This window comes from Falco naumanni, chromosome 3, assembly GCF_017639655.2.
Source record: "Falco naumanni isolate bFalNau1 chromosome 3, bFalNau1.pat, whole genome shotgun sequence".
Taxonomy (NCBI): domain Eukaryota; kingdom Metazoa; phylum Chordata; class Aves; order Falconiformes; family Falconidae; genus Falco; species Falco naumanni.
In genome coordinates, this window is record NC_054056.1 from 64,674,390 (window position 1) to 64,688,174 (window position 13,785).

At 35.9% G+C, this 13,785-nt stretch overlaps 1 protein-coding gene across 1 annotated transcript in view; it reads right to left on the reverse strand.

Moving 5' to 3' along the window:
* Positions 1–13,785, reverse strand: part of ROCK1 (Rho associated coiled-coil containing protein kinase 1) — a 92,097-nt gene that overhangs the window by 32,866 nt on the left and 45,446 nt on the right. The window contains exons 11-19 of the mRNA XM_040585360.1: positions 11,756–11,822; positions 8,132–8,220; positions 6,505–6,553; positions 5,793–5,928; positions 5,320–5,411; positions 4,946–5,192; positions 2,435–2,541; positions 1,144–1,294; positions 80–240 (exon numbers count right to left, since the gene is read on the reverse strand). Of these exons, the coding sequence (XP_040441294.1) occupies positions 80–240; positions 1,144–1,294; positions 2,435–2,541; positions 4,946–5,192; positions 5,320–5,411; positions 5,793–5,928; positions 6,505–6,553; positions 8,132–8,220; positions 11,756–11,822 (1,099 nt within the window). The remainder of the gene's footprint in view (positions 1–79; positions 241–1,143; positions 1,295–2,434; positions 2,542–4,945; positions 5,193–5,319; positions 5,412–5,792; positions 5,929–6,504; positions 6,554–8,131; positions 8,221–11,755; positions 11,823–13,785) is intronic.

The following is a 13,785-nucleotide window of genomic DNA, read 5'->3' on the forward strand; positions in this document are numbered from 1 at the left end:
AATTTAATTTTCTATTTCTTGGTGCACATATTATTTCTTATTTATATAGAAAATTGTTAGTGATGAACATTTTACTTACTTCATCTTCCAGTCTCTCCTTTTGCTCAAGAAGGTGTTCCAGTTTCTGCTGAGATTGCTTCAGGTCAAAGTCCAGCATGGAACACTGTTTTTCAGCTTGAACTATCCGATTTTCTGCCCTTTCTCTTGCTGCCCTTTCTTCCCTTACTTTTTTTTCCATCTCTAATATAAGATTAAGGAAAATAAAACAACAAAAATGAGTATGTAGCATCTACAAGAATGTTTTTGTAAACACAGTCCTAAACATCCCAGTATTCTTCAGACCCTTTTGTTCAGCTATTTAAGCTCTTCTTCTGTTAGATGGACTGACTACTACCTATAAACTTCCTGGCGTTATTACTAAAAACACTAAAAAAGAAATGTAATTCGAATTTGCATTCAAAACACTGGAATATTATTATGACTACTGAAAGACTAATAGTGAAAGAATTAAAAAATGCAGATTCTTGAATTAATCAATAAAGGCAAAGTTTCATTTGCATGAATGGATAGTAAAGTGAAAGAAAAGCGCTACCATTTGTATCAGCTTTCTGAAAAGTTACAAACTCACATTCAGGTACCAATGACCCTCAGAAAGAAAATCTTATATATTTAATTAAGATACCAAGACACAGCTTTGATTCATGGATATGTATCTATAAAAGAAACTTCATCACATTACCACTGTGCCTAATAAAACACCAATATTTTTAACACAGTTACATAGGAATGAATGCTCCAAGACATCTGTCTTAATAATGCACTCTTTCAATTTCATTCAGCATTAGCCAGAATTTCAAGATTCAATAGTATTTTAGAAGCCAAGGAATGCTTTAAATTGCAAATGCAGTAAAATGTTCAAAACATATAAGAAACAATGCAATTTTTATGGTAGAAGTACCACGCTAGAGAAAAGAATTGAAAATGTGTAGTTTTCATGTTTTGAGATTTTGATAGGCATTTTCTTTATAGAAGGCATTAAACACTTCTATAAGAGTACCACATTGTAAGATAATGTGTTTTAAGATAATATAATCAAAACATCTTTTATTATATATTCACCTGAAACTTGCAAGAAACACTTACCACACATTGCAACTGATCTTGCCTCCTCTATTGACTGATGTTTGTCAGTTAATCGAGCTTTAGTCACTTTGTGTTCATTTAGTTCCTGTTCTAACCGGTCTTGTAATGACTTGAGTTTGTAGTTCAAATCTATCTCTAAATTATTCTTTTCCTAAAGATAAGAAAAAAAGTTACCGATTTCTATAATATCAGAGGGAAACATTTCCCTTCTTCTCTTTCTTAAGCGTTAACCTTTTGTTATGAAGAAATTATCAATGTTATTTTTCATGTTTAATAAAGAATGGTAACAGATAAAAACTGTACTCAGTGCTCTGGAGAAAACTTCATTAAATTTTTCAGTAGTCTATAAATCTGTAAGGTAATGGAAACTTCTCAGTTTGAATTATCAGTAGTCATGTAAATTGGAAACATACAACTAATCTACCAATAACACTAGCACACAGAGGAATTAGAATTCTGGGATGCATTCTGTTATTTCACTGTTGAGATTGCCAGCCATTAACAGTAACACATGAAACAAGCAATGGAGAGAAACTTCCAGAGACAAGGACTTGCCTTTGCATCACTGCTTCACGTAACACCAAATGACAACAGTAACTCCTTGCACTTTCCCTCATAAGTAGTCATATATCTCTGGTTTATTTGGATAGACCACACAGCACAGAAAGTCTTCAGCTGACCTCAAAACACAGGCTACAAAGTTAGCTCTATCTGGAAAAAGGGTGCAGGATTTCCTCTTTCTCTTCTTGTTTCTCCATCTTGGGGTGGGAATCAGAGATGCTGGGGAACATGCTGCTACCATTCTTTAAGAAGGAAGGAAGGAAGGAAGGAAGGAAGGGGGAAAGGAAACTGAAACAGTTCAGCTCCAAAGTTGATTAGAAGGTCTAGCACTGATCCGGTCAAAATCCAGTAAAAGCAGAAAATTAAATTTCAAGTCTTTAAAATATTCAATTCATAGATTTTCAGGAGGCAAGTCTCTGCAGTGATAGCTAAACAGCCAGAGAAAAATTACTTGCTATTGGCAGAAGTGTTGAATCAGTGATAGTGAATGACAAACACAAATTTTACGCCCAAAGCTACAAGTAAGAACTACCTGAGGACTTGCGAGACTTACCATCCTGATGAGATTGTAAATTGGCATTATTCAATCATTTCAACACAAGATTGATTCACAGCAAGAACACAGGACTTAGCAACATCAATAAATACTACTTGAAAATAGTCAAAAGCTTTTTTTAAAAGCTTTTTAAAATAGACAAAGACCTTTAGCCTCAACATCATTTTACTGTACCTTTTCTGAATGATTAAGCATATCCTGTGCTTGTTTCCTTTCTGCTTCCACTCTTTCAAGATTGTTTTTAATGTTTTTTACTTCTTCTTGTAAAGTTGTAATCCGAACTGCCATAAGAAATTAAACATCATTCAGTATTAGTTACTTGACTTAGATCAATATGCTTTTCCACCTTTATTGATTTCTGGGCCCCTAAAATATTTTTACCTTCAAATTGTCCAGACATGCAAAGGCTGTATATCAAAAAGGAAACCAATCTTTTTAGCCACGCTTTATGCATGCCATTAGTAACAATTGACCAAAAAAACAATCACATGCAAAACTTGGTACCTGCCTTCCATCACTTCCAATACCTAATATGCGAAATTTATTCCATTAATTCAAGTTCTGCTGTGTTATGCAACAAGCACCTTTTCTGATGTTAACTCCACTAATATGTAGGTTAAGGCACATTACACAGGAAGTTAGGCTCAAATGGATCTACAGGTACTAATACAATACATATTCACCTAACTGACTCAAGTGCTCTGTGTTGGATAGAGGAACTATTCCCCATCCCCCACAGCATCTACCACAAGATGCAGTGTGGCATCAGAAGTTTATACTAAATACTGAGCAGAATCACAGAATATTTTGGTTTGGAAGGGACCTTTAAAGACCATCTAGTCCAACCCCCCCTGCCATGGGCAGGGACATCTTTCGCTAAACCAGGTTGCTCAAAGCCCCATCCAACCTGACTTCGAACACTACCAGGGATGGGGCATCCACAGCTTCTCTGGGCAACCTGTCCCAGGGTCTCATCACCCTCATTGTTTAAAATTTCTTCTGTTTATCTAACATAAATTACACTCTTTTCAGTTTAAAACCATTGCCCCCTGTCCTGTCACAACAGGCCCTGGTAAAAAGTCTCTGTCTTTCTCATAAGCCTTCTTTTGGTATTGAAAGGCCATAATACACAAAGCCTTAGTAGTAGTAGTAATATGTTGTGTGTCTATGTATCTGCATGCCGAAGTAGTAGTATAAATATATAAGCCAAAGCAGTAGCACATATTTCTAGACTGAAGAATTCGCATTACCTCCTTTAAAATAAATACACAAAAATATATTTTTGATTACTCTGTATTACAAGTAATACCTTAAATAGAGTATACAAAAATAGACCTATCAATTCAAATACATCTGTCTACAGTACAGTCTGCTTCACTTAATTCTGAAATAGAGACATCTGGCAATATGTAAGAAATTATGAGATGGAAGAAGATAAAGTCTTCCTAAATCTTATACTTTCCTCATTCATTTTAAATGTGCTTTTAGAAACTGCTGTATGAGTATTTGAATCACATAAAGCTATTTGGGTATACACCAGCAAAGCACCTTAACCCTACACCCTTCAGAAAAAGATCATTCTGCAGTCTGCTGACTTGGATGTGGCCAAAAGCACATTTTGAAGTGCACAGAATAGTCTTCTATAACCATTTGTACCTCCTGCTTGCAATTAACAACAAACTGGATCAAACTACATTCAGTCATTTCAGAGGAACTTTACAATCATTGAACTGAAACCAGTTTACTGTATTTGAAGCACTGTAAACAGTCAACTTGATTCTGGATAGTTCATTCTTTGCACTAGCAATGTTTACCTTAAACAAACCAACCCAAAACCACCCAACAGTCCTCAACAAAAGACTGTGCCTCGTGGAAAGTGATCTTCCATACTGCAGACAGATGGTTTAAAATGACAAGTGAAAAGGCAGGATCCATTAGCATAGGCACAGTCATGAACTAATGCAGGCGTCCTCAAACTACGGCCCACGGGCTGGATACGGCCCCCCAGGGTCCTCAATCCGGCCCCCAGTATTTACAGAACCCCCCCGCCAGGGGTTGGGGGGGAAACCAAGCAGCCGCAGATGACTGCCTGCCACTGCATCCGCGCGCCGGCCCCCTGGTTAAAAAGTTTGAGGACCCTGCACTAATGTATCTGAACAGTTTCTAGTAGGAAGGATCAGAAGTACAAGTGGTAAAAAGTTTCAGGCATCCTGAAAAAAGGGATTCCACATCTGCATCCTTTACAATGTTCTTCATCTTGCTTATAATGTAGAACCATCAAAAGAGAAAACAAATACAATGTAACAACAAAATAGCATTCTCCACAAATGAAAGAGAAAGTGTAGGGTATGTCAATTTGGCTACTGCACCAAGGCAGTAAGACCCTGTTGTGTCTTCTCTAGTACTGTATCATCTTTTCACATCTTTGCACCACTGGACTCAGATTTTTAGTCAGGGCAGCCCCAGAGCCTTACAATCAGTATTTCCCACTCATCAATTTTGATACTGTCCCTCCCAAGAGCTGTTCAGACATGATCAGGAAGCAAGACCTAAACATCAGAAATGGTTCTATTAAGTCACACTCAGTTTGCAGGTTGGCTTTCCTCCCTTTGTGTAACTGTACTTTGTTTAACAAAATAGGGTTATCACAACTTCTTTGGTAAAGTATAAATACAGAAGAATTACCCTGTAGTTCTCCAATCATTTCAGATCCATGACTTCTGTCCCTTCGTTCTGATTCCAAAGCTGCTTGGAGTTGGTAATAATCTTTCTCCACCTGCAGTTTTGTGCTTTCTAGAACTCTGCACCTTTCCTGCAGTTCTCTATTCAGTGATTCTACCTGACTTAATGACTTGCTCATTTCTGTGTTACCCTTTCTCAGTCTTGCTGCTGTATCCGATTCTGTCCTCAGCAAATCATTTGCTTCTTCTAGCTGTTAAAAGAAAACAGACAAGATTCTCAAATTTAAAAATTATTAGGGCCAGTTGTACTAAATCTGAATGCTACATACGGCTTCTCGAATCTAAGAAATATGAAAACAATGAACAGAAGCAACATACTTGTTTTTGTAACTGTATTATCTTCTCATTCGTAATTTGTGAATGCTGGCTGATTTTTTTCAAGTCATCCATTTGATCTTTTAGCGTGGACACTGAAGAGAAATGACACCATTAATACAACAGATTAAAAAAAATCCTTAGGTGTTTTTGGGGTTTTGTTGCTTCTTTTTACACAAACACACTGAAATAAATTCTTAGCATATAATAGGTCTTTTGTTTTACTTTTTGCTTTTTATACACATTTTTAGGTCACATTCTGTGCTTGCAGAACTAGCATGCACACTGTAGAGACTAGAATTTGAAAATATGACAAAAATACCCCGTTCAAATAAAAATAAACTCAACATTTTGTCCATTATTTGAAAAGATCCCTTTAAAGTTGCACAGCACTGTAAGATGCTAAGGTAGTAAATTATTCCCCGAAACTTATCATACACCTCATCAGTGTCAAATGCTTGGACAATATGGCATACCTTCATTTTCCATGTTCCGCCTTTTTTCGTTCTCTTGTTCAATTTTTCTTTGGTAGTCATTTATCTTATGTTGCAATACCATCTTTTCCTTCTCAATCTGAGACACTGTTGATTCCAAGTTCTTTCTCTGATTTCCCTAAAATTAAAAGCATTGGTATTTTCTGTTTACATTTTAAGGAATGATCCCTAAACTAGTATCTCTGCAACTAATTAATCAAGGAAACTGATGCATCATTTCCAATGAATGGGTTTCTGGCTTCCTTGAAAAGGTTTTCAAAAAAGATGGCTTTTTTTTTTTTTAGCTTCTACATGACAAATTTATAAAATCACTAGAAAAGTTATTGTTAATGTGATTATATGTAAGCAATTATTAAAATTATTGAGGCAACATAAGAACTCAATAGAAAATGATCTGCATATTAATTTTGAGTAACTGATTCTGATAAACTGCAGAGAAATTGCAGTGAGCAAGACTAAGCAAAACATTTAGCAGAGGAAATAGAATTCAGCGTGACTTGCATAAAGAAAAGTTTTTGAAAATGTATACGGATAAAAATGTATCTCCCAATGCTATATATTGAAATGTGATGGTTTGGTCTCAAATTTCATCTCAGAAGAATTCTTTTAGTCACAGAAGAAATATCTTACATCCTTAAAAGTACTATCTACATGCTTTACCCAGCTAAGAAGGCTTCATTGAGGAAAAAATTACCTCTTCATCCAGTTCTTTCATTATTTTGTCTAGCTTTATGTTTGAAGATCTAAAAATAAAACAAAATAATTTAAGCAATATATGTTATATATACTATTTTTCTGGTGATTTGGGACCATTACTGAAGTGAACATCTATATTTTGGCTATTGCTATTTTGTAATAAACATTTGAAATTGAAGAAAACAATCAATCATTAGAAGTAATTTGTAAAATATATTATCAACTTTGCTGCTGGATATATATGCAAGAGTTTAGGTGCCACATTTTATCCCTTAATGTGCAAATGTAAAAACAGCTTATGTACAGAACAGGTTATTCTTAAAATTAGAATACCCTGGTGAACTGCTAAAACTTCCTCCAGTTGTGAACCTTCTAAGTATCTAAATTGGTTCATTAATTCAACAGTAGACAGCTCCCTACTATGGATAAAGATATTTGAATTATTTTGAAGTCTCTGTTGAAACGACGTATTAGGCCATAGTACTATAGAGAGAGTGAGGTTAGGTGCATAGTACAGCCTCAGTTAACTGGCAATAACACTGACACATCGACTGCATTTTTGTAGCTAGCTATCCCTCTTCAAATAGATAACAGAAAAGGACGCAGATAACGTTACTTGGCAGGTACAATAAAGGAGCAGTTACAGCAATATATCTTATCTATTAACTCCGCAGTAAATGGTATGATATAACAGAAAATACACGGTTGTACTCTTGATAGCTTCAATAGTACTGCAGGAAGACAAGTTACTGAGTATCATTCAAGCAACACACCTCCTGCGAAGCAATCAGAACGAGTGGGCAGTGAAGTTGTGTTTAAGTAAACAACAGTGTCACAGCCTACACTCCCACCAGACCATTTTGGCTACCATTTCCCACATAAGCAGCTTATACAGCTATACACTACAGTCCTAATTCACAAGCCTAAATTCTTCCTATATCCTACACCTAGTGTTGCCTCTTGGCTTTATTGAGGCCTTGAGGAAAAGACTTCAAAAGGAGCAGCTAACTGAAGGGGAAATTATTTTGCATTAATATGAGTAAAAATTGCTGATTATCAGAAAAGAAGAATCCCAACTGTTTGTTCCTAAGTGTAGCTGCAAGAAATACGCAATTTCTCATGTAATGTAGCTATTTCTTCAGTACAGTAGAATCAAGATTTTAGAAAGCAAATAGTTGTTCTTATCTATTCAGTCACCAGAGAAAAAAGGAATGTGTTTTTTCCAACAAGTACCATGTATTTAGAAACCAGACAGTTATTTTTAATAACGCGATATATGCCATATCTACAGTATTTTATGTTTTTTAAAAAATCAGCATGATCATTGTGTACTTCAGTTCAATAAAACATCTGAATTCAGAGATACTGGGTAAAATCAAACATTCATGTATTCAGAAAGACTATGTTTTACATGGGTGCCAATGAAACAAAACATTTTCTTCATACTACATTCAAAAAAAGCATTTAAATATTGTTTTAGAATGACTTAAACCAGTGCTTGGAACTCCCTTGGAGAACTACAGTACCATTCTTAGTGTTATTCTGGTGATCACTAAAAAAGTAATACAAAACTGAAGTGTTAGATGTATTTAAACTATGTAAACAATTAAAGTTCAAAGTCTTACCTGCACTTTTGCTCCATTTCATCTTTCAACTGCATTTCATTATGTAGTTGTTCTTCCAACTCATAGATCATCTTCTGCATATTTTCCAGCTTTAAATATATATTTGTACATGAAAGAACATGCATTGAATTTAAAAACTTTAAAGTAATTCAGAATATTCAGTGCTGCTTACGTTGTATCACAGCTTGCTTACTTGCTTCTATCTAAACACTAGATCTTTACCTTATTAAAACGTGACACCCCCTAAAAAGATTCTAAAAAAGTTAGTTACAAGAAACAACTTTGATATTACACATTTTCATCATCTGCAGAGTAAAAAATTTTAGGTTTATGAATAGTTCTGTCAAAATTCACAGGGTTAAGCTAAGTCAAATCCTCTTTCTTTTAAGTCCCTTCAGAATTGGACTACAGATAATTATTGCAAAGAGGTAAGAAAGCATTTTAATTAGTCTCTTTTTCTAACCTGAACACCACATGTATTTTGCAACACATCTTCAGGCTCTCAATAAGTTCAGGAAGCAGAACAAGGCTTGTCAGTTATTAGCAATGGGGAGAAAATGCTCTTACCATCTATTTAGCCAGAGATCATTTTTATAGCTAGCACTGTACTAAGGTTTGAAAATAGTAACAAACTTCCAATGTTAATACAGAACATTACTGTATAGCATGTACTGTTTGCCAGCAGGATAAAATCAGAAATAAATTCTTTTCATGTAGTCTCGAAGTATCTACTTTCTACTAGATCTCTCGGCACAATAACCCCACTCCAATATCAGCAAAAACCTCAATTAACAACAACATAGCGTCAACTTTGAGGAAGCTCATTAAGTCAAGATCATGCTGATTCAGTCTTAAAACTTTTCACTGATCTTGTCAAGATTTCAGCCTTATTTAGCTTTCCCACATTTCCCTCAACACTCTTGAAACTGCATAGAGAAGATCAACAGTCCTAATCTAAACTCTCTTCAAAGCAACTTATTCAAGTGGTTCTGACCCTTTGTTTTCCTGTTCCTTGTTTTAACTTCAAAAACTCTGACAACTGCCTGACTTGTTCTGCACAATCATCCCAGAAAAACAGCAACAAAACAGTTCCTCTTAAATCTGTCTCTTCCTTTTTTCCTTTTCCAACAAAATATGCTTAGAGAAAGTAGAACTGCCCACTAAGATCATGAAAAGGAGACAAGTTGTGCTTGTCTCCGTTCTTTCTTGATAGCAACAATAAGTGTTCTCAACAAGGACTGTCCACTGTACAGTCATAAACTAAGATTTCAGTTTGGAGACCTATGACAGCATGTTTTATCCATATTAAATTATAAAGTTATAGGTGAGAGAATTTCTGCCTACTTCCAGGCAGGCATTTTTCTTACTTCCTACTTTCAATCTGTTCTCCTTCCCATTGTAGTAGGAAATAAAAGTATGGAGCACTCGGGTGCTCTCAAGAACTGGAATCCTTTCTCATTTCCTCGTTTTTCTTTCTTCCACACCCTTAAGGTGCTCTGAAGTTTTCAGAGAATGAGATACAGTGACCAGAAACCAGAAACTATATATTCTATACATTCGCCATTCTATTCTACATATTTACCACTACCTATCACAAAGCCTTGAGAAAGCAAGGAAATACTGGAAAAAAATAGACTTCTCAGCACTTACAGAACAGCTCTGGAAAATCAATTACATGGATGGGACAATGGTTGCAATCGAAGACCACAGAGACTGCCTCTAAATCTAAACTTTGAGGAAAAAGGAAGGAGGACCTGCACACAACACATGCATCTCCTTGGGAGGAACCACTGAGAAAAAAAGCAAGAAGCAAGACTATTTAACGGCTAGCTCTCACTTTAATAAAAAGGGACCATAGCTAACGCACAAAAATAAAAAATAAAGAAGTTTCAACACAGTTGCTCCTCCATTTCTTGGTTACTCATTTTATAGCCCTTCCAGACAGGCTGCATAGAGGAACTAAACGGGATGGATGAAGAACAGGTCCAAAAAGACATCTGGCAACTGAGGCATTTCTGTACCGACTCCTGCTGCTTTGGATCTCTGTTGCCACCTTTTGCTTCTTTCTGTCTCTGGATGGTTTTCTAGTGCTGTACTCTAAGAACTCTAATTAAGCTAGCTGAGCAGTCTAATTACTTTACTACGAGACAATAGGCTTCCAGAGAAGTTTTGCACAATCTGATGTAAACAGACTAAATAATACCTTAAGAAAATCCTGAGTTACAATTGACTCAATATAAAAGCATTCCTTTATACTTTAGTTCGCTCTCTGTTTTCATTTCCAGTAGGAGGTAGGGGAGGAAAGGACTATGGCAAAGCTTGCCTACAGCAGAAAAGCCAAGAAAAATCCCTCTGGAACTGTCACTGTTTCGTTTTTGGTTTTTTTCAATCACCACAGCATAGTGTGTCTGGTTAGGCACCCTGAACAATGAAGGAAATCAAAGACCCAGTGCAAAAGAATCTGTTAATCTCCTCTTTCTTAATATCTGAACTACTTACAGATGGTTATGGTCGCATGAAACCAGAGTAAATAATCAGATCTTCAAAAAGGTTTTAAATTCAGTTGAAGGACATTGAATTCCATTTCTGTCCAACTTCATGGCCTAATTCTGTGAAGTTTTACACACTTGCAAATCAAAATTAGTTTCTTGGAAATTTCTGGCACTCAGTCCCTCCCTGAAGACACTCAGTAGCATGCCAAAATGCAGATAGACCAGGTAATGTTGTATTATATGTCCAGAACAAATTAATTTGCTAACTATGTGTCAACTTTACCGTTTTCATTGCAGCATGAAAGAAAAACAGCTGAGAAAGAACTGTGGGGTAAAAATACCTTGCAGTAAAGTAAACACAAACCCCCATTTATTTAAACCTCCCTATATCACTCATATCCTTCTAGAGCTTCACCTCCCAAAACTGTTAAAATCACAAGACATTCATATACACCTGACAATACAGACAGGACTCTTGAGGGTTCTTTAACTACATGCAGGTGCCTGCATCCCACTAGTTATGCCAAGTCCATTCAGTAATTCCCTTCAAAGCAGCTTAGGAAGCAGTAACTGAAAGTATTCCCGAACATTTCTTGCTAGGTAAACTCCTCTATAAATGCAGATCCTCAGTGCCCCAGTTCCCAATAGCTTGTGGGGCACCCTTGGGAAGACATAGAATACCCAAGCTCGGTACATTGCTTGCCACATGCTACTTAGCTCACAGGAAGTCCAGCACCAGGGTAAAACTGGCCGGTTGCTGGAAAGCCCAAGCTTTCCATCACACTCATGTCCAGACTCCATGGTTGCCACAAAGCCAGCGTACACCTGGGATCAATAAGGCACTCTAAAAATACTGCACAAACACTTTGATATTTCTGAAGATAAGAACTGGGAATCCGTTTCCACAAAAAGAGTATGCAGTTTCAGCTGTTTTATCCCAATTCAGGAAAACCAATCTTATATCAAGAACTGTTTTTCCAGTAACTTTAATAGGCAGGCCATACCAAACAGTTAAAATTTATGCATTAATTTCCCATATTCCAAGCACTAATTTGAAATATTTAGAACTCAAACAGTTTATTCCCATATATGCAACAGATTTTTTACTAAGATCCAAAAAAGTGAGACATACCACACTTTTGTCCACACTGGAGCTTGTTCTGTTATCATTGGAATTTTCTGCAGAGACAGATAAATACCTGTAACAACATTTTAAAAAGTTTTAGGAGTTGTTTAAAAGCAAGGTTAAAAAAAAAAAAAAAGAACAAACAACAGAATACAATCACCCTGAAACATAAAATTCAGATTTTTTTTCTCCAAAATGCGGATAACCAAATAGTAACATAATCAGATTTTTTCATTTCTGTATTCATTATACTTTAAAATTTAAACACATTTAATTGAAAACTTCACATCGTTTATTGTAAAGGGTAAAGTAGAAAGCTGCAGTAGAAGACCTCCAGAAAAAAGGATTTCTGCCAAATACTAATGCAACCACTTTTTTTTTAATAGCCATTAAAAAAATTTTTGCTTTCCACAGTTACAACACTCTTATTGGCTTCCATCCCATAAATATTTACTCAGGCACTTATGCAGCAAGTAGCAGCAATGAAGCGAACTCTGCACAGATTGTGTAACTTCTAACAAAGTTACTAAGAGTTCCACACACAAAAAGTTTTCCCTGAAGCCAGTGTTCTTATTTTACGTAAGTGTTTTCTAAAAATACCACAAATTTCTGTTTGTCATGATTCTGAAAAGTCAGGCAAATAAATACAAATGACTATCTTCAAATTCCTTTGGTATTTGATGTGATATTCTTGGCCCGATTAACTGATCCAGAGAGACACAAAGTGTCTCTAACTGCATCAGACTATGTGAGGAAAAACACTCCAACACATGAACTGAGGAAGATAGACACATTTTTTTTGTTTCACATGCATATTTTCACATATACAAAAACCTCTCCAAAAGATCAAGGAGGGTAAAATCAAAAGACATCTCCAAACCACAGTCAAATTAAACCCCAAGACTGCTTTCAGACAATCAAATGATGAAGAGGAAATCGAACAGTTTCCTACAGAAAGGGGCTTGCTGTCTTGACTGCAAAAAGCCACCGTACTTTCCACATTAGGGCTGCTGAGCAGTGAGAATGTGATACTTAAAACAGGCACAGCACCAGCTCCATCAGAATCCAGAAGAGCACACACAAGCCAGAAAGGGCTACAAAGCGTTCTCAGCTAGTATTCCAAAATCTGTGTTATAGGAGAAGTTCAGTAATAAATAACTGTATTTCCTAGTTTATAATCAATGAGATTACAGCTGTAGAAAGTGTTTTATATTAGAAGATAGTACTACTTCCTTTAATGACAGAAGTCACATCATTTTCCTAGATTTCTGTTTCTTTAAACTCTCCAGCATACATGAGTAAGATGAAAATGAGTGAGGGGGGAAAGATAAATGTGCAACTTTTTTCTAAATATGCAATTTTTTTAAATGATTGAACTATTTTCAGTACAAAAAGAGAATAAAAATTAGTATTACAAGTTTAGCAAATATGAATGGTCATCTCAGACTTTTCAAGACTATCACACCAGTGGAGTACTATGGGACAAAATTAAATTCTAGGACAGCACTTTAGTTCTAGTAAGCCTACAAAATTATGATAGTATTTAGTAGCAGAGTTCTTCAATGACAGCAAAGCACAGCCACTTAGGTCTCTGAAGTCCTGATACTGCTCCTCAAAAAGAAAGAGGGGGAGTGAAGAAATTTCGTTATTAACAAGCTTCTGTATGCTACTTCACCTTCTTGATAATATATTCCAAAATCTTCCTTCAAGGCAGAAATTAAAACTTTTTAAAATTATAGACTAAAATCAGAACAGTAGGTGAAATCTCTGAACTGCTGAACTCACACAAACTGTGTGCAAAGCTTGCAAGTCCTTCTGTGCCTTACTATGCAGACAGCAACAACAAATCCAACTCTTTGCAGAGATGGAAAGAATTTCACCACAGGCTTGGAAAAGTGGTTCCTCCTCTATGCAAGGACAAAAACCAGATTTCCTTTCAGGCTTTCCTACCCAGAAATGCTATTAAAACTAATAGTCTCTATCTGACATGATCTACTATAAGTTTTAGCCCATTTTAAGCTTGACTGACACCCACC